Source organism: Tamandua tetradactyla, chromosome 3, assembly GCF_023851605.1.
Source record: "Tamandua tetradactyla isolate mTamTet1 chromosome 3, mTamTet1.pri, whole genome shotgun sequence".
Lineage (NCBI taxonomy): Eukaryota > Metazoa > Chordata > Mammalia > Pilosa > Myrmecophagidae > Tamandua > Tamandua tetradactyla.
Genome location: NC_135329.1, coordinates 215374507 through 215395297, shown reverse-complemented (window position 1 = coordinate 215395297; position 20791 = coordinate 215374507). Strand labels below are relative to the sequence as shown.

Genomic DNA, 20791 nt, shown 5'->3' with positions numbered 1-20791 from the left:
TGGGGCTTTTCTTCCTGTTTAACCCTTTGTCTGCTTTCTTTCTGTCTGTTCCTATTCCTCAGGAAATCCGACAGCTACAACAGAAACAAGCGAGTTATGTCAGGGAGATTTCTGATCTTCAGGAAACAGTAGAGTGGAAAGACAAAAAGATAGGGGTAGGACTCTCAAGTCTTCCAAAATCTATTCGTACGAGCAGTGCTTAGCCAGTGTGGTTTGCAAACCAGCTTGTCCGGTGTGCATGCAGCCCCCAACCCCGTGACACGAGATTAACACTGTGGCCAGTGCACACACTTCCCAGTATTGACTTTGACTCACAGTTTGAAGCTGACTCCAGATGGACCAGCAGGTTCTAGTTTCCTGGACGTTACCGAGGTCTCCGGCTGCCCCACCTGGGTCAGCGGCTCGCAGCAGTGCGTGGCATGGGCAGGGTATGGGCTCGGGTCTAAGTGTGTTGCGTCCAGACTCATCAGATCCCCGCCAGGTGTGGCTGTGCTTTTTTCACCAAGGGTGTGAGAAGCTGCAGGGTGGTGGCCGGTCCCATTTCCTTCTTGAAATCTACCCCCGGGGCCCACTCAGACCCTCACCCAGGGGGGAAAGGGGTCCCTGTTGCAGGGAGGAAGGAGCCCCACTGAGGAACTGCTGCTGTTCCTAGTGATAAATGGCTTCCAGAAAATAGAGACCCACAAACCCAGAGCTGCCGATGGAAACCTGCAGATGTCAGCACATCCCCGGTGCCTTTGCACCTGCCTCTTTCCACCTTGACATGCTCAGTGACACTTACCTGGGATTCACGTGTGTGTGTTTGCTTTAGGATCGCTTTACGTTTGTCTGCAACAACAAAAGAGAAGAATAAATGTAGAAAAGCAGTCTCAGTTGCAAAACAGTTGTCGTTTGGGAGTTCGGCAGCATTTCTTTACCTTCTTCTTTATTCATCTCTCCTTTACATGGGTATATCGTGTCTGTAAATTCTCTAACCCAAAGCTGCAAAACCACAGACTAAGCCAGAAAATGATGCAAATAAAATAGTCCCCAGTGCTATGATTTGGTGCTTCAAATGTTTGTGTCTTCCAGGAACTAAAACAGTAACGTTTCTTGGCTTGCCTAAACTAAATGGAAAGCTTCATACTTTCCTTGTTTTTGCATGTTTAAGTATATGCTGTCTAACACTGTAACTCAGTTATGTTTTCGGTAATAGACGCCTACTTCTTACTAATCTCTGCTGCTTGAGTTATCTGCCCACCGATGCCATCCTTCTCCTTTCTCTCTGCTCTGCTGCTCACTCAGGCATTAGAGAGGCAGAAAGAGTTCTTTGATCCCATAAGGAATGAACGAGATGACCTTAGAGAAGAAGTAGCCATGCTGAAAATGGAACTAAAGGTATGAAGTCGAAGGACATTTTTTAAAATTCCAGGTGACAACAGCAAATCCCGGGATTCTCGAGAACGCATATGTGTGTATTGGGATTGATTAATTTTATATCATAGATTTTAATTCTGTCAGTTGATTGAAATCCTAGATTAAGTGAGACTGTCGAGATTTGTAAGAGATGCAGGTTCTGTGGGCTGTGCCCATGACCTTTAGATGTTTCCAGATATAGACGGTCTTGAGAGCGGCTCTGATTCCCAGTGTATTTTTTAGTATAACATCTAGATTTTGTTTCATACTCATAGTAGATTCTCCAGGACATCACTGAAATTTTAGAGGATTTATTTGTTTCTTTATAGTAAAGCCTCAAATTTAAGGGCTTGGGTAGCTGAGCAGTGTCTAGGGTAAGGGGGCTGGGCTGGCGAGGCCCGTGCTGCGTAGACTCTTGAGACTTGCTGGATTGAGGGAGAAGTTACACGTCCAGAGGTCACAGTAAATGCGCAGCAGGCCGCACGGGGTGCTCAGAGCTCACAGTGGGCCCTCGGGGCTGACCACGGGAAAGTCGCAGAAAAGCAAATGAGAAACACATCAGTGTCTGCTGTTTGTGCTCAGGCTCAAAGCCAGAGCAGTGGACTGGCTGGGCTCAGACCCCGGAGGCCCTCACCCTTTGTGCTGACTGGCCTGGAGAGGTCCTGGGCTGCCCCCGAGGCTGCCAACGCAGGGCTAGGGAAGGCCCCGTGGGGCAGGAGCTGCGAAGGGCATGCTGCGGGCACAGCCATCCCCCGGCCCCAGTGCCACCTCTCTTCCATCTATGGAAGCTGCTTTCACTCCTCTGTCCAGCCACCGCATGTCCCTTCATCTCAGTCTCTCTCTAAAGCAGCCATGGCTTTATGGGGAAGGGGCACGTGAATGGCATTTGCTCAATGCTCCACTTGTGACCGTGAACAGGCCATTCCTTCTGGTTAAAAACCATGCTGCTCTAAGTGCTTGTCACTGCTAAGCTAAAAGGTGGGGTGGAGCATGGAGGAGAAAAGGGAACCTCTGGAGGAAGGCCTCTCAGCTTGGGGCTTTGGTAGGAAATCCTGAGGTGTTCTGTGGGCCACGTCACCATCTCTGCTCCAGAAGAAACCATTTTTCTTATTATTAAGTAATAACATAGAGTTTAACCTACCGTCACTTGGTAAATATTACAGTGATCTACCTTTGTCCCCAGAAACATGGAATAATCCTCAATTCAGAGGCAGCTACCAATGGAGAGACTTCAGACCCTCTAAATGATGTTGGACGCCAGGATTTTACCAAAATGACGAAAGAAGAGGTCGGCCCCCTCAAGTCAACAGGGGATGCACCGCTAGGTAAGTCCTTGTCTTCCTCGGGGGACTTCCCTCCTCCCGGGCAGCCCCAGGTCACCTCCCATGCACTGTCAGAGTGGAAGCGATTATCACCGACCAATTAACAGTCACGCCGCATGCCATTCGTCCTGTCCCTCCATGGAAGCTCCCTTGCCCATTGGTGTGGCCACCCCCACGTGTCTGGCATGCAGCTCTGCGCAGCACTCACCGCCGATGCTTAAGTGCACCTCTCTTTGCTTCTCAGAACTGTCGAGTGAGACTGTGAATGCCAGGAAAGGAGTCCAAGTTAGATGACAATTTGGCCAGGATCTGCTTGGTTCTCCTTCATTCCGTACCAAGTACCGCATATCAGCTCAGGACAGTAGAGGCTGCCGAGAGGCCAGCTGGCCTCTGTGGGTGCGGGGGGCCATAGGCAGGCGCCCCGACGGCTCAAGATGGTGGGGAGAGTGCATAGAGTGTGTGGCCGGTGCTGGCGAGGCTGCTTCCCAGTGAGATCCGGGGGTAGCTGCCTCTGGGTGTATCTGCCTCAGTCAGAGTGGATATTCCTTTGTATTTCACATTTTTGCTTCTGAAGGAATGTAAGTCGGGGGATCCAGTCGATTGCAGAAGTATTTTAAACAATTTGCAACTCCCTGAAAAGATTCACCGATAAAATGCTCTTCTGAAAGTATTTGTCGTAATAGCGTTTGGCTTTGGGGTGAGCCTCCAGATTCTGGCGTGCAGCCTGACGTGCTGCGGTCATCACTTCTCACGGTTGTGTTACAGCCTTTTTAAAGTGAGGCTGGGATAAGGTCAGGATCTGTGAATTTAATTTGTATTTAGAGGCTTTTTCTCATTTCTTCTTATTTTTGGAAATGTAGAAACATAGGCCCCAGATTCTCAGGGGATTGTTTCCCAGAGAGATAGCTCAAGATCGTTTAACTATTCGAGAAACACAGCTTTTTATTGTCTAAAAGTTGTTGAAGTTGATTAATTTCCAGTCTACTTTTATATCTGCTGCCCCGAGCAGTGAGGAATTTGACCATCCTGCTCTTGTCCAAATAAGTGTTTTATAACTCTTTGATAACCAATCGTGAAATGCTTAAAGAACCAGAAAGATCCATTGTGAAAGCGGTTTCCAGTGTTTTCTGATCACGTGTCCCTATCAGTAAAAGATCAGGAATTTCCCATTATTATGCAATTTTTAATGTGTATATATGTATTATTTCATTAGTTTAAGATGGTCATTTAGAACCTATGCAGTAACAGAAATTCTAAAGAGTGAAGGAAAACTGACTCTAAGTAAAAGATGTAATAGTTTCCCCATTTTCTCTGGGGTCAGTGTCCCCCACGGTGAGGCCCCTGGATGATGAGTGCATCAAGCTATGAGTTGCAGCAGCATGTCCTCTAATATGCTAGGATTTTGTTTGGAGAATCCAAATATAACTCTTCATTCCAAAGCAGTAAAGTGTTCTTTAATTGATGAAACTTTATTATTTAATTAAGTGGCCATCTCGGGCTCAGGCTTTTGCCTCCTGCTGGAATTCTCTTCCCATACCCTTAGGACACGGGACAAATTTCAGGTACAGGTGTGTTTTGCTGCCTGGTGCAAAGCTCTGTTTGTTAAAACACAACTTCACCGCTAAAAATCAGTTCGCACGAGCTGGCACCCGCAACCACTCTTGCCCTTTGGGCGGCGGCAGTGGCCTTTGTTGATCAAATATGCTAATGTCGTTGCCGCTTTGCCGCACAGAACTGGCAAGGGCTTGTTGTGGGATTCTTTGATGATTCTTTCTTTTAGGAAAGGGGTCGGGGGTTATTAGAAAATGTGTTTACGTTGTAATATATACTAAGTGGTCGCCACATCACGTGGTCCCTTCAATTTTCTCAATGGTCTTTTAGGAAGAGCCAATGAAGTGGAGGTGAAAAGTGGAATTGTGGAGAATGTGGGGAAAAGAGAAATCCTGCAGGATACTGAGCAGGAACAGCACGTGGAGGCCGGTGTGGACTTAGAACCATCAAACCCTGGTGAAGGTGTGGAGGGGCAGAGCAGCTCTGCAGACACTGCCCCGTCCCCAGGGCTGTTAGCGGACACCACGTGTGAAGAACAGCCTCAAAGCCACCTTCCAGAGCACACGGCTTCCCTGCAGAGCGCAGAGCCTAGCGAGTCGGACAAGGCCATCCATGTGCCCGGCGACAGGACCAGCCTGTCCCTTGAGCAATCCCGATGTCCGAGTGATCTAGAGAACGAGATGCCGGGCCCTGTGGCTGGGCAGGGCAGCTGTAATGACTTGGATACTGAAAATGAAAGTAAAGAATCTGCGGAAACGCAGGAAAGAGTAAAACATGAGGATTTTAAAACCAGCTTGGGAGAGGTTAGTGCAAAACCATGTCAGGAATCTGTCCCTTTGCAGCTGTCAGAAGCTGGAAGGGTGAACAGTGCAGGCACTGGGGAGCAAAGGGGGATCCCCGGAGGCAGTGCGGTAGAGGCAGGGCTGGCCGATGTTGGGGAACAGGTGGGCACCAGGGTCTCAAGTCCTGCAGAGTGTGGCGAAGGCCCTGTGAGTCGTGACGAGAGCCGAGGGTTAGAGCGCGCTCCTCAGGAGCTGGACCTGAGCCCAGCACACAGTTCAGAGGAGGGACCTGCCAGCCAGGAGGTCGCTGAGCCCAAGGAGACCCCGATGCAGGAGAAGAAGAGTGAAGAGGAGGATGGAGAATCAGAATTAACAGATGACAGACCAGGTCAGACCGAAGGCCGAACCGTTCCTTCTTCTCCAGCATCCCAGAGCGACCAGCAGGAAGCAGCAGGTGTGAGGATGTTAGATCCTGAAAGCGAACCCCTAGACGTGGGAGCACCCAGCGAGGGGAAGAGCGACCAGCAGGAAGCAGCAGGTGTGAGGATGTTCGATCCTGAAAGCGAACCCCTAGACGTGGGAGCACCCAGCGAGGGGAAGAGCGACCAGCAGGAAGCAGCAGGTGTGAGGATGTTCGATCCTGAAAGCGAACCCCTAGACGTGGGAGCACCCAGCGAGGGGAGGAGCGACCAGCAGGGAGAGGTGCTGGATCTATCGCAGAGGAAGACAAAGAACAAGAAAAAGAAAAACAAGAAGAAAAAATCACCAGTCCCTGCAGAAACCCTTAAAGATGTTAAGAAAGAGTTGACGTTTCAGGACACAGATTTAAATGAAGTTAAGGAAGAAGACCAGGTAAAATTTACTGATGAACAGGCAGCAGTAGAGGCACAAAATGTGGTAGCTAAAAAACCAGACCAGGAAATTGCAGCAGAAATCAGTGACAATGTTAAATGTCCAGAAGATCCCCAAATGGAGTTGGATGGGAAAATTAACCGAGAAGATCACGATGGAGAGCCTAAGGCAGGGCACGTGCTGGCCAACAGGGACGGGTTAGATCTCGAGGATGGTATCCCTCGGTCACCCAGCCCTTATGCTAGTGATAAAGAATTAGATGAGACTGTTATAAAAGGTAATGCTAGAAAAGATGGTGCTGCCCACGGCTGTCCTCCAGAGCCGGCGCATGAAGGAATACACAGCAGCAGCCAGCTCGGAAATGAAAGCCCCCCGCGGGAAATCAACGGTGCCCCCCAGATGGAAAGTCAGGAGGAGCCCGCGATGCCGACGCACCCAACTCACGCCGTCGAAGAGCCTCTGGATCCCATTAGTCTGGAAAACGCTGACTCTTCAGCACCAGCAGGAGAGGAGGGGGACCTGGGGTCGGGGAGCAGAGATGCAAGAAGTGGACACGAGAAGGGCAGAAGCAAAGAAGACTGCACCATGTCCTGAAGCAAGGCAGAGGCCAGAAGGGACGCGGGCTTCCGTACCGGGAGTGTAGAGAGGGCCAAGGACTGCGCAGTAAGTGGGAACTCTTGTCTTTTCTCTCCACGGGTGATATTCCGAAAATGTCCTAAACTGCTGTAGATGCACTGTGTGACAATCGGCCACCAAGTTAGCAACTTTGTAAGTTTTAGACTGTTACCTGTAGATTTATATGTAATCATTAAGATCACCCAGATTAGAAAGAAAAACACATTTGCTGTAAGTATAAATTCTAACTGAAAGCATTCCAGTACTATCAAACAGTAATGTACACTGTTTATATTCCTGCTTAAAATCAAAATCAGAGTATTGACTGTTTGCCTTAGGCCGACATGGATGTGCATATTCTTGACCAAATAAATCAGTATCTAACTGAGATGACCAAATGGCATTTTGAATGTTTTCACGAGTAGATGTTTAAATTGATTTGTCTCATTCAAATATATGTACTTTCATATTTGATTTTAATTTGTACATTATAACTTGTATGGTATTTAAGGGATACAAACGGCCAAATAGTGTATTGGTCACTGAGTGGTAAGAATTACACGTCAGGACAAGAGTTACTCTTTCTAGGGTCAGAGAATGACCGTCTTAAATCAATCGGAAGGTCGTGTTTGCCTTAACCTCACAGCAGTAAGTCTCACACTAATACTTTTGAATCTCGTTGTTGATGATACCTGAGTTTTATTTCATGGGAGATTTTGACTTCATGCTGATTATGTACCAAATTAATTTTACATAAAGATTCTGGAAAAAAAACAATGTTCTGGAAGACACATGATGAAATTGCATTTCCTATTGCAGTATTTCTTCAGGGAGGGTCGTTAGTAAAATTGACTTTTTTTTTAACTTTAAAATAACTTTTCTTTTTGTTTGAATGTCTAATCATTGTTCAAAAGAGCAATCCAAAAGGTTACTGTTCCTGTGCAAACTGCTAAGCAGACTATAATAGGACTTTTTAAATAGCTGGCTCACTTTTGGTTACATTATATAAATATTTTCATTTATTGCTTTTCAGTGTATTGTTCTTAGAAAATTCTTGTTTTGATCTGCCTGAAGGGAAAATATATTTTCTATATAAAGGAAACATTTTTTCAATTGTATAATATTAAACTCTCAACGGAATGTACTTCGTGAAAGCTGTTGACACCATGAGCTTACGTGAGTTTATATTACTGTTACATGATACAATTGAGTGCAAAGAGAACAAAACCTCGATAAAAATTGAGGCAAATACAAGTGTCATTATGTAATTGAAATAAAAACGTTTTATAATTGCAAAAGCCTGTGATGCCACTTTTTGGGCCACGTGGGCTGTGACAGCTGCAGTTACACCTAAACCCTTCCTTGAAGCTGATGCCTGCTGTGGGTGACCGGCTCTTTGTGGGGTTCTGGGAAATGCGCGCCCAGCGCTTCTCTCCCGGGCCGTGTCCGGGGCTGGTGTGAGCCGTCCCTGGGAGAATGAGGAGCTTGTCACTCTGCTCATCACCGTCATCTGTGGGTGTCACCAGGGCCCCCGGCTGAGAAGGTCTCTCTTCTGTTGCTTTGCTCCTATGTGCCCATAGTTAAAATGTTTGGAAGAGTTTGATGAGACCGCAACAAACATTTCTCCCTAAATGTCCAGAGGTAGAGGATAACGGGGATGGTCAGTGCTCCCCTGCTGTGCCATATAAATAGAAAACTACAAAGTTTGCTAGAAAATCAGGTCCAAGGGCTGTAAAGGACTTCAAAGGGTTAATGTCCTCACTTTATCTGTTTCCAAAGCCCTCTTGGGAAGTGATTCAACCACCAGACTCACTAAAAGGAGAAGTCATGAAGCATTTTGAGTTCTTTCCTTTCTTTCACACATAAAAAGCTGATAACAAACTTCACAGCCCTCAACTCAGCCATCCACCCAATTGATTCACTTATTCATCCCATTAGGAAAGGTTTTTGATCACGTCATGTATAGAAGGCACTGGGCTACCAGGCTAGCAGATGGGACTCTGCAGTCTTGTGGGGAGCAGCCAGCTGAGAATCAGGAAGTGCCCCTGAAAAGAGGCAGAAAAGGCTTCTGAGTAACCAAATCAGGTGACAAAAGGCTGTGGCTGTCTCGGAAGCCAAGCGCCCCTCGAAGCTCCCCCAGGTGCTGGGGTGATCAGGCTATAAGCCTGTGCTAGATTGGAAAGCATGATGGCAGCAGGGCGGATCAGTGTGTGCCAGTTCAGTACGAGCCCGGAGGGCAGCGTGGCCGGCAAGGTTACACCAAGCAGAGCAGTTGAGGTTCACAGTCGTGGCCTGTGAGTTGTCAGGAAATGGCTAAGTTCAGAACACCCAGGTTCAGAAAGCACGGGAGGCTGAAAGGCAACCTAGGGAGATTTCAGTGTCAAAAGATGAAAACTCAGAAAAGGATAAAATAGCTACCTGGTCAAGTGCGTTCCCGGAGGGACTTAGATCACTGACGCTTTATTGCAGCACAAGACAGAGCAAAGCTTTTATCACTGATGCCGTCAGCACAAGAAGCTGGGGTATTTTTCGGCCCCAAACCAGAACATGGATGCTGTATATAAAATCAAGTTGAGTACAATTATAGGTATATAGAGAAAATGGGGAAAAAGTAATAGAGACTTTTAAATGATAGATTATTTTATAATATTCAAAGTGATGGTTTCTTAAGGTGTTTTTCAGAGAGATGCGTTGCACTGACTACTCTATAGCTTTTGGTATTTTTAGTTCACAGTGAGGCGTGAACTTGACCATCTCCGGATGACAGGCCCTGCCTCCGGGCCACGGGTGGGAGTCACGGGGCACACGAGGCAGCCAGCGTCCTCCAAATGTGTTTGCGTTCAGTACATACTCATTCAGTGTGATGAGCATAAAAATGAACTGTCTTTCAGGGGACGTATTTTCTCTTTCCTCTTTCTGCAAGTCAGCTGCTCCTCTTAGATCAGAGGCGAGGCTGTTTCGGACGGCCCCAGCTCTCCTGCTGCCCCGCCCTGCCCACGTGGGCCTACAGACACCCTGTCCTGTGGGCGCCCCAGGTGGACGGGGCCTCAGGGAAGCGCTTGAAGTGCAGTCCTGTGCACTCAGCGCGAGGGGTGTCGGGACGGCGCCGATCAGCGGTGTCTGGGGACATCCGTGCAACTCGGGAGGGGAGGTCACTCCCCTGCTGTGGCGGGAAGAGAGCAGAGCGTGGCCGTGGCCGACAGGCATCCACAGAGCAAAGAAGATGCTCTTGGAAAAGCAGCAGCACGCGCCAGCTGCGGTCCCTCCGTGGCCTCACCCCACTGTGAGAGTCGGGGTGCAGCGCCAGGCCCGGGAGAGCACTTCCCAGGGCACCAAGTGAGTGACTGCCGTCGTCGCTGGCCTACCCTGTCCTGCCTCAGGCACACGGGACCAGGTCTCAGGCCCCTCCGAGACCCCCAGGCCCCCTTGGCCTCCTGGTCACCTTGGTGACACCTGCCCCTTTGCGTCTCATTTCCCAGGGCTCTAAAACGCACATTGGAAAATTCTCTGGGATTCGATCTATAAAAGCTAGATTTTTAAAAATGCAATTTCTGTAACAGTATTACTAAAATACCTGTAGTAGCTTCATTTTAACCTCCTACTCTAAAAAGAAAGCCATACATTTGGGACAAGGTGACTTCATCGTCTTTGGTGCCTTGTTTCTAAAAACTGCAGCCAGTGCCTTTCAATGACCGGGCTGTTTCTTGGCTAAATTGGGTGTTGCAGGCCAGCGAGGTGCCGTGCTGCTCTCGCAGTAAATCCTGGGTGCTAACGGGTGTTCTGTAACCTTGCGGTGCACGTGTGACAATGTGTGCGTGACGTCTCTCCATTCAGTCAGCAAATTAGACCTGAGTTTTAAAGCAATAAAAAGCAATACTCTTATTTTCTTCATATGGAACAATCGTGCTTTTTCTTCTATCCATTTTCTTAAAACTATTTCATTTTCATATTCTTCTCTAATTCTACTATAAAATTTACCTTCTTTAAAAGTTCTATTCACTCTTTCTATTTTTTTTAATATTACAAAAGACTAAGACTAAAAATCAGATTATCCTTTTTTTTTGTAGCATATTATCACATTTGAACATTTATTTTCTACCAGCTGTCTTGGATAGTTGAAGTCTTCTAATAGAAAACAGTAATAAAATTATATACTAGATAAGTGAGCTTCAGGATCACTGTCTGATAAATTCAGCAGTGTTTTTGAAGACCCCCATAGTTTTTTGTATGTCAGGGTATAAAAGATAAAGTGAAAAGTGAAATTGAAGGAAAGGGCTGGGTTTATAACTACAGAAAAGCTTTGTTTCAAAGTTAGATTGATTATGGGAGGGAAAGACTAAAGCATCTGTCAGAAGCAATTGAATTGTAGGTAGTGTAAAATGGACCGCAAATGGATCATGAGTTTGATTTGTCATATATTATGTTTAACACTTTTATTTTATTTTATTTTATTTTATTTTGTTATACTTTTAAAAATAGCAATGTAAGGCCTTTTCTTTGGAAAAATAGATATAAACCTTATAATTTGAATTAGAATATGGAATACATGGTTTTTGACATGAAAACAAAGATACATGACAAGAATTATTTTTTGTTTCACCTGGGTAATCGGAGTTAATTTTTTTTAAGGTGCTTTTTTTAAGGTGCTGAAGAGTTTGGAGCTAGGCAGTGAGAGCGCTTGGGCCCGGAGTCCAGGTCCCAACTGGGAGTTCTGAGCTGAGCTCTGGAAAAGTCGGGTAACAGAGCGGAGAGGGGCACGCAGAGGCCTTGGAGAGCTGGCGGTCGCTCTGGGCCTCGGGGGCCCACCTGGAGAGAAGGGATCGAAGGGCAGGGCCCACTCGGGAGCCCACAGTCCAGCTCCGGAACAGCGGTTGGCATGGACAGCTGTCGGACCTGGGTGTCCCTCCGGCCGTCAGCACTGACATGTTCAGCCCTGTCCTCAGCCCATCATCCTGACCGTGCGCTGAAACGCATGTGGGATTTTGTCCAAACCACAAAACCCTCTCTGGGCCTTGTTTTCCCCACCTGTCATCCGAGAATTGTACTACTGGGCACTTCTTTGGAGACAGATGTGGGGATTGACGGGAGCTTGGTACAGGCATCTGCACATACCTGGGGTAGGAGGAATTACAGACATAAATGATTACTGCGTTTCTCCTGAAAAGGAGAACAGCTTTCAAGACCTGGGTTAGCAGATGTATTGTTAGCAGACTTATGGCCTAGCGAGCGTGTAGTCAAAACTCTGACACTGACGAGGAATATGAGAGAAGTGGGAAAGATGAGGGTTTCTGAGATGCCAGCTTGGAAAGGGAAGGCCCGTCAAAATGTTGGTGCTATGCAAGCGTGACTGGAGGTGTGTTTGGACATTGCTGACCATGTTAAACCGTGAAGCCTGTGAGATCTTGTGTTGCAGCGTGGCTTGCCCTAGAGTTCTTGCATGCTAACCTAACGTAGAAGACTGGCCCGTTGCATGGAACGGATGTGCTCCTGACGAGAAGGGCATGTTCTGGCAGGTCGGCAGCACCTCCCCCGGCCGACTTCTTCCCCGGTCCTGTCTGTGACCTCATTCACCGTGGTACGTGTGTAACGACCTTCATCCGTCATTATTCTCACTAACCCGAACTGCCATTTTACTGCTTGACAATGCGCTGAACGGTGTCGCACGCACACCCATCTGAACCCATGCCTTTCTGATTTCTTTAGACATTAGGTTGAAAAAGCTCATCGATGAACGAGAAGGCTTATTGGAACAGGTAACTGTCTTTTTATTACTTTACGAGTTCTTGAGAAGGGCAACTAAAACTGTGGACACCCCCCGTCCTTATGCCTTGCTTTATCAGAACATCCTTATGACATCGTGCCGGAAGGGAATTAGCAAGCCAACCCATATTCTTAATATATAGATGTTTACATTTTTTTGCATGGGCAGGCACCGAGAATCAAACCCAGGTCTCTGGCACGGCAGGCAAGAACTCTGCCTGCTGAGCTACCGTGGCCTGCCCATGTTCCTAATATTTTTATCAAAGTAGAGCATACCTGAGGTTTGCCTGGAGGCCATGAAGCTCTATTTGGTGCATTCTACGGGAATTGCTGCTGACTGTAAATACTTACATAGGAAGCCAGGAGTGACCACTAAGCAAGGGCATTCCAGAGCCTTCCATGTTGGCGCCCACCAGCCCTGTCCCTCAGCTGTGTACTTGTTCTCATGCTGGTTTGTCTTCCCTGTCCTGTTCCACCTCAAGAAATACAAAACATTGTTCTGGTTTGGTCTGTTTTTAGATGCAGGATCACTAATAAATCATTCCACAAGCACTTTCTAGAGAAATTTAGTCCTTCCAATTTTCTTCACAAGCCTAATCAAATGTATGTGCCTTACTTTTTTACAGGTCTCTCAAAATTAGATAAAGCATTTACTGTGTTGGGAGGATTCTCTTGGAGTTCCTATGATCTTTTTTTAAAAAAGAATGCATCCATCCTAATTCTGTGCCTGTTTTCTTAAAGCGGTTTGCACGGTGCACACCTTTAATTGGGATTCTGCTGCACCTGTGTGGGGACAGCCGGCCCGACAACCAGTTCCTCTTCATTTGTTGGTTTTACATAAAAAGGACTTGGCAGGCTGCCCAGGCCACCTTAGAGGCCACCTCCCAGAAGGCTTGCGACACCCCCGGTGGGCCTGGCGGGCCTGCCGTGGGACCAGGTCTGAGAGGAGACACACACTTTAATCACAACGTCTGTGTCCCAGGTACATCCTGTGGCTGATAGCGCGCTGGCGTGACGACTCTTAGACAAACACGTGAAGTATTCTGTGTGCAATCACCTCCTGAACTCCAGAGCAGTTCCACGTTTAGAAATCACTTTCTGTCCAGAGTCACAAATAAGTCATGGCTGACACTGCCCACATCATCCATTTTTCCCTCATTTCACCACCCCTTACTTTCTGAGAAAAGTATTAACTGGTGGAAGATTATTCCTGTATTTATTTTGATTGGTTTCTTTCTTCAAGAGGGGGAGACTCGCTCCCTGCTTGCCTGTTGGACTGTAAAGTGGATTTTAACCTTTTAATCATTTCCCTGTTGCTTGATGATCCACAGCAGAGGCACTGGAGGACAGCAGGGCAGTGACGGCCTGCACACATGGGGCACTGGTTTTCACTTCGCTCGGTGCTTTTCTGATCGCCTCATCTGAGTTTAGCTTTTCAGTCTCGTTTACAATAGAGAAACTAACGTATTGTCCCGGTGGATGTTTTCAGATTAAGAAACTCAGAAGGCAGCTGGAAGAGAGACAGAAGAATGGCAAACCGGACACTGTGAGATCTGAAGCTGATGTCTTGGAGAACGGGACAGACGTGCATGTGGCGGACCTACAAAGTAAATGTTGGCCTCCTGTACAAGTGACTCTTCTAGCACACTGTTTTTATTGCACTTAACGCTAGAGGAGAGAGGCTCTCGTGGAGGAGAATGTCCGGCTTTCCCTGCATCCCCCTGGAAGAGAGCAAAGTTGTTTCTTTGTGGGACAGAGCAAGGGTATTTCTGTCTGAGCCGATGAAATGGGACAGGTGACCCAAAGTGGGTTCCTTCATTCCATCATAGGGAACACTGGGAGGAACCCTATTTACACTGGATACACCATCATTTTGATCTGCTGATTGTATGGAAAAATTGACAAGCATTTTCCTAGGCCAGTAAACTAGAAACAGGCTCGGGGGAGCTAACATGCCACCCAGTCTCTCTTCACCTCTCCCCTGCCCCCTGCCATTCTCTTGTCATCTTCGCTCACCAGGGCTCTTTTACCTGGGCCCGGAGGTAACTTTCTAGCTCTGGTGCCTGGCGAGAGAGCACCTCCTCCCTATTCTCAGCTCTGGGGGGCTGGGGAGCTCCAGTCCAGGACTTACAGATTTGCAAGATAATGATAAAGTAAGGTTTGGGTCCAAGTAACTACTGCTTTCACATTTTTAAAAGCCCCAGAGCTTAACAGATTTCCCTTCTCTTCCCTTTAGGGGATGCCAACAGACAGATCAGCGACCTCAAATTCAAGCTTGCAAAATCTGAGCAAGAGATAACTGCCTTAGAACAAAATGTATGTGTATACTTTTGAGCAGGAACGATTAGCTAAACTGATGGTGAACTCAAGTTTTATTAGCCAGAAGTAGCCCAGGAAAGACTGAGGACCAAAAAGAAGCAACGGTCCTTTTGGAACAAAAAGGTTCCGAGGGGGATAAATTAAGGCATCAAGTCTCAAAGAAGGGAAAAGTACGGCAGGGAAGAAAATTATTAGAACTCAGTTGTTAAAATAGATGTTAATCCTTTATCCTATACCAGCAATGGTTGTAGAAAGTAGTGCATGTAGCTACTACATTCCATTTTAATCCATTTTAAAGAAAAAAGCCAATCTTTAAAAATAATTCAATTAATTAAAAAACGATTAATGGTGGGCCACCCCTCTGGCCTGGATTTTCAGCCTTTTTCTCCCTCCCCGTCCAGGCCAGGCCCCACTGGTTTCTACGTTTGGGGCACTCCTGCCGCCAGCACACTGGGACCTGGGTAACTGTGCCCTCGCCAAATGGGGAGGAGAAAACATATCCTTTCCCCTTTGTTATGGATCACTTTGGCTGGAACTTTGGGGGATGCTTAGAGAACCAAAAGTGAGGACAGCACCCACAGAAGTGACGTGCTTTAGCAAGCATGGTTTTGGATCCCAGCGGAGTCAAGGCCTCTGGGAGGCTTTCACTCAATGCAAAGCCATCCTAAAGCCACTGCCTTCTGCTCTTCTCTCTGTTCCTTCCTTCCTTGCCTCCTCCCTTTCTTCCTTCCATCCCTCTCCCCTAGGAGTGATTAGCCTGGAGCTGAGCGTCTGGTCTGCTCAGCACACCCACTCTCCCACAAAATCATCCCACAGAGAGGAGAGAGAGAAGGCAGGGCAGCAGTGGGCCAGCACTGTAGGAACCACCCTTTTGGATTAGGGTCAGAGAGCAAATACAGGTGTCAGGAGGCGTGCTCAAAAGTATGAATGCGTAGCTTGCTTGGCTGGAAACTACGTAATGGCCATAAATGCTATACCATAATTATTTTCAGGTGTATCCTCCCATTTTATTAAGTGACACCCTTTTGTGTGATCCCAAATATAATGAATACCATTAAAAGAAAATCTGCCCATTGATTGACACACATGGTCTTTTTCTTCCTTTAGGTGATAAGGTTAGAGGGTCAAGTATCACGGTATAAATCGGCTGCTGAAAATGCAGAAAAAATAGAAGACGAACTTAAGGCTGAAAAACGAAAACTCCAAAGAGAGGTAAATTTCCAAACTATTTCCAGGAAAAGAATGGGTAGTGGTAATGTAGTTGGGAAAGCAGAGGGAGGGTTCACAGGGTTAGGTCTGCCACTGAGGTTTTCATTTTCATATCCTCCCAAACCATTCTGAAGTGCCAGACCAGCCTCTTCATAAGGAAAATCCCAGTTCTGTCCATGAGGGGTTTGGGAATCGTCATTGGCATGCCCTGGCTCAACTGTCGGACAGTTAACGAGATAAAGGGGCATCCAGGCCTCATATCCTTAATATAGTTTGTCAGGCAGGGTGAGCCTGGGCAGACTGGAATTAAGGAGGAATGGGCTTCTGTTTGTGGTTGTGAGGTGTGTGGTAGCTGCAGGGGAGCAAGGCTGGAACTATCCAGAATCCCCCCATGGAAAGTGCCCTGGGGAAGGCTGAGCAGCATGTAGGCCACCAGCTGGCCACAGCCACAGATCACTCTGCTTCTAACCTTCTTTTCAAAAATTTCTCAAGTCTTCTTTTCAAAAATTTCTCAAGTCTTCCCTTACTGAAGATACTTGGCCAAGTCGTTGATTCAGCAGTTCTCTGAGGCATCTCATGGGTGCCAGGCCTGGGTCTGGTGCTGGGGCTTAGCAGTGGACTGCACAGAAAAGCCCCTGCCTCCTTAGAACTTATGCTTTGGAGGCGGGAGGACACCAAGAAACAGCACAGCAGAGTATAGGGAGGGAGACTGGGGGTCCGTAACGGCGGGTGGCCAAGGAGACCTCGCCTTCATGACCTTTAAGGAAGGGCCTGAAGTTGGTAAGGGAAAGAGCCAAGTGAACTGGGAGAAAGGCCTTCAGTGTATCAGTGTCAGCAAGTGCAAAGGCCCTGGGTGGAAATGTACTGGTCATTTTCAAGGACCATGAAGGCTAAGGCAGAGGGAAGAGAGGGAGAAAAAGAGGAGGTGGATCCATCAGAGCGGTGGCCAGGCCCACGATAAGAGGGACGATGCAGCCATTGGAAGGACTTCGACTTCTGCCGTGAGACAAATGGGGAACTACCACAGGGTTTTGAGCAGAGTGACATAAAATGATTATGTTGAAATAGGGCCACCCTGGCTACTTTTGTGTTAAGAAAAGACTGTGGCGAGAGGGGGCAGAGGTGGGAGCACAGCAAGTGTCTCTCACTTCCAAGTGAGAGTTGATGGTAATTTTGACAAGTAAGAGCAGTGGAGGAGGTGAGCTCTGGGCAGGCTGAGTATTTTTTGAAGGTGGTACCAACAGCGTTTGATGATGAACTGAAAAATGGGAGAAAAAGGAAGACAAGAATCCAGACACTGGCCTCAGCCCCTGGAAGGGTGGAGTCATTCATTAATTCAGTTGAGGAGAGAAGAAGATGGAGCAGCTTTTTTCCCTTCTCTCTTTTTGGGTTTGGTTTGGTTTTGTTTTGAGTGGGTGGAGGTGGGTGTCAGGAGTGGAGTTCTGCTATGTAGGTGGTTTATCTGGGCATCTGGGGGGCAGGCAGAGCCCCCTTGGGGTCCTCAGGCATAGCGGGGCGCAGGGGCGCTGCTGGAGCACTGCAGAGACAGAAGGAAGCAGGCGGGACCAATGCTGGAGCCCCCAGCGGGCCTGCAGGGAGGTGAGGACTGTCATCCCCAGGAGCAGAGGGAAGGCAGGGGACACAGGGCCGATGAGGGACACAGGGCCGATGAGGGACAGGTAGCTGCGGCTGTGAGCTGGGGCAGACTGTGTTGCCCACTGCTTCTGTGCTCTCAGTGAGCTAGATAGAAAGCAGGGTCCCCAGCTGAGGGTGCACGCAGGGGAGGAGATGCTGGGGCACGAGGGCAGAGAAGGCATGACGCGGGAGGCCAAGGGCCCATATGCAGTGAAGATGCAGCCCAGTTGCAGTGTGGGGTCAGGGGTTCCATGGAACCTCACATTGGAGACCAGCCAGGCCAGGCCGGCGTTCTGTTCAGACGCATCTGGCCGTGGAGGGGCAGGCCCAGAAATGGCACAGGGCTCGACTGTCAAGGCGTGGGGACTTGCTGGGTGAGAACGGGCAGGGCAGATCTGCAGGAAGGAGCAGAGGGTGTGTGACCAGCTGCCAGCCGTGGAGGGGGAGGGCCAGGCCACAGGGACAGCGGCCACGGGGGCAGCAGCCACAGGGCCGGGGCATCCAGGGAGTGCAGGTCTTAGCGTGGTTGAGGGGTCAGTGGCCTTCGGGGTTCTGGAGGAATTGGGAAGATAGGGGCGGCAACTGGGGAGTCAGCCGCCAGAAGTGGAGGTACAGGGAAACTGTGGTGAGAGGGGAGGGCGACCCCCAGCCTGGGATTTCCATGGGAGTGGGTAGCTGAGAAAGAGTGTGGAGTGCCATCACTGGAGGAGGGAGGCCAGGACGTTGGGAGGTCATCTGCAGAGGTCGTTGAGTTTCTAGAATCATGGCAGGACCGGTTCCGGAGAGGGACAGCAAACTCAAGTCACAGCTTCAAGGAGGAAGGGGAATGGCTGTGCGGAAGGTTATTATTTGTGTTTAACTTAAAAAGCCTTAAAGTTGATCAATATCTTTCCTCCCCTCCTCTGTAATAAAAGAACTTTTGAGCACTTTAGATTCAGTTTTTCCTTCGTGACATATAGTTTACATATATCCACACCGGCCTAAATTAAATATTTTGCCTTTTTAATCCCACCTATTGGACAGTGCTGTGATTCCTGTTTTATACTGACCATGGTTGTTTGGACGCGTCCACATATTTGCCATATATGTATCACCCGTTGCTTCTCATACTGCACTCCGGGTTTTCTTCCTTCCTAAAGTACATCTTCTAGAAGTTCTCTTAGAACCTCCTCTTGATGGTAAAGTCCCTGAGTTTTTAATCTATCAGTGTTTTTATTTCTCCCTTGTTCTTGAACAGCGGTTTTGCAGGATGTGTAATTCTGGGATGGCAGTAGTCATTTTCTCTCATAGTTTTCTAGCTTTGATGCTGCTGCCTTCCAGCTTCCATGGAGACCGTGGGGAAGTGGGTCAGCTCACTGGTCCCCTTGGAAGTGATCTGTTGTTTTTCTCTGTAGCTGCTTTCAAGTTCTTTTTGTCTGTGATTTTTTTATAGTTGCACTTAATGTGTTAGATGTGAGTTTCCTTTTGTTTATTCTGCTTGGGATGTGCAGTGTTTCTTGAATCTATGAATTCATCTTTTTAAATCAAATTTGGAAAATTTTCAACCATTATCTTGTTACATGATTGCCCTTCTGTAGTTTTTCCATGTTTCCCTCTGGGCTCTGAGGATACTAGGCCTTCCATTGCAGCCTCCATGTTTCTTACCCTGGGCCTCTTGGCCTCAGGCAGTTCTGGTTTGGTCTCTGCCGTGAGACCTTAGCTCCTGGCCACCTTGTTGTTTGCTGTTTGAGTAGCTCACTCACCTTCTGTGAGACCATCGGGACGCCAAGAGTGTGCCAGATGGGGGTCTAGCTTCAGAGAGGGAAGGGCCCCTAGTTACTCCTGATGCCAGAATCACGTGCCTGGCATTACTTTTTTTTTTCTTTTGGCATGGGCAGGCTCTGGGAATCGAGCCCAGGTCTCCAGCATGGCAGGCAAGAATTCTGTCATTGAGTTGGCATTACTTTTTAAATTAAGAAGTGCACGCACACACACACCTTTACATCTGTACCTGTGTGTATATGCACCTATGTACGTCCTCTTAGGACAGTAGGCCTGAGCTCCGGCTGTAGTTTTCAGTAGGATGGAATCTTGGCAACACAGAGACTTGCTGCGTTTGGAGGATAACGCAGCTCACAGTCTTTTCTCTTTGTCTGCAGCTTCGCTCCGCCCTGGATAAAACAGAGGAGCTCGAGGTGAGCAACGGCCACTTGGTGAAGCGTCTGGAGAAAATGAAGGCAAATCGGAGTGCTCTCCTGTCCCAGCAGTGAGCGCCAGCCCTGAGCCGCAGACCGGCACCCTCCAGGCTTTCCCCTGAGGCTGCCTAGGGAGCTGCTCCTTCCCCTGCTTGTGAGAGCAGAGCCCTGCGGGGATCCCTGGGCGGCCATGCGCCCCGGCCGGCCTGACTCTCCGGCCTGCAGGTCCCCCCCGAAAAGCACACCGGGACCCCGCAGCTCCAGAGCCGGCCGCGCAGCTCTGCTTGCTACCACTTCCAATGGCAGTCAGTAAAGAGTCAGGCGGGACTTGAGTTTTCTTTTCGTAGTGTCTTGCTGAAAGTTAAGGGGAAGTGTTACAGTGTTGGGAATTCCTTTGATGCCAGAATCTGCAATTTTGAGCGACTTCAGTAGAATCTTAGTCTCTGCTTTTCATACACAAAACACTGTGGAACCACAAGCCATTACCAAGCAAAACTCTTTCACTGGAAACAAGGGGAAATTCTTAGAAGTAAAAGTGGCCTTAAGAAGACTCTTTACAGGCAACAAATGAAGCTTTTCTAAGGGATTTTTGCATCAGTTCAATCATAAGAATACTTTTTTTTTTCAGGGTAATTAGGCAATAGCTTCACTTGAAAATGACAGCTTTTCATTTGCATTATTTAATCCTTATATTTGGAGCTGAAGTTAACAGCTTCTTTTAAAGAATGTACTATTAGAAAAATTAAAAATGAAATGTTAAAAGAAATTAGCAGTATGGTTTTTATTTTTCCCTGTGAAGAAAGAAGAGTTTTATTTAACTGATTTCATATGTATTACTGTGTATATTTTGGGTCTTTTTATTTTATAAGTATATAAAATCAATTTACTTTTCTTTCTCTATTAAAGAAAAAAGTGGAATCATTGCAGTTAAAATAGAAAGTAAACTGTCTTCAAATAGGAGACCAGGGTAAAGGCAATTATTGTAGCTTCAAGGATGGACGTGGAGAAAGTTTGGCCACTTAAAAATGGATACTTCTGCTAATTTTTAATTACTCTTTGTTTATTTTGTGTTAAATATACTACTGGTTAAGCAGACCAGCTTTTCAGGGTATTAGCAAGCGTAAATCAACGCAGTTTCATCCAAAGCTGTACCTACCCAAGGCGCGGCAAAGCTGTA

General features: G+C 47.6%; 1 protein-coding gene across 22 annotated transcripts in view; it reads left to right on the top strand.

The window, feature by feature from the left end:
* The window catches only part of LRRFIP1 (LRR binding FLII interacting protein 1), a 142581-nt gene extending 122201 nt beyond the window's left edge, over positions 1-20380 (top strand). For 11 of the 22 annotated variants that reach the window (XM_077155578.1, XM_077155576.1, XM_077155577.1 and 8 more), the window contains 4 exons: positions 63-155; positions 1285-1377; positions 2579-2720; positions 4599-7815. In XM_077155578.1, coding sequence (XP_077011693.1) covers positions 63-155; positions 1285-1377; positions 2579-2720; positions 4599-6496 — 2226 coding nt within the window. In that variant the 3' untranslated portion in view covers positions 6497-7815. Of the gene's footprint in view, positions 1-62; positions 156-1284; positions 1378-2578; positions 2721-4598; positions 7816-12220; positions 12271-13766; positions 13885-14513; positions 14594-15703; positions 15809-19578 lie in introns of those variants that run through there. The other 11 variants (XM_077155587.1, XM_077155586.1, XM_077155582.1 and 8 more) reach the window with 5 other exon arrangements.
* Positions 20381-20791: the final 411 nt, after the last annotated feature.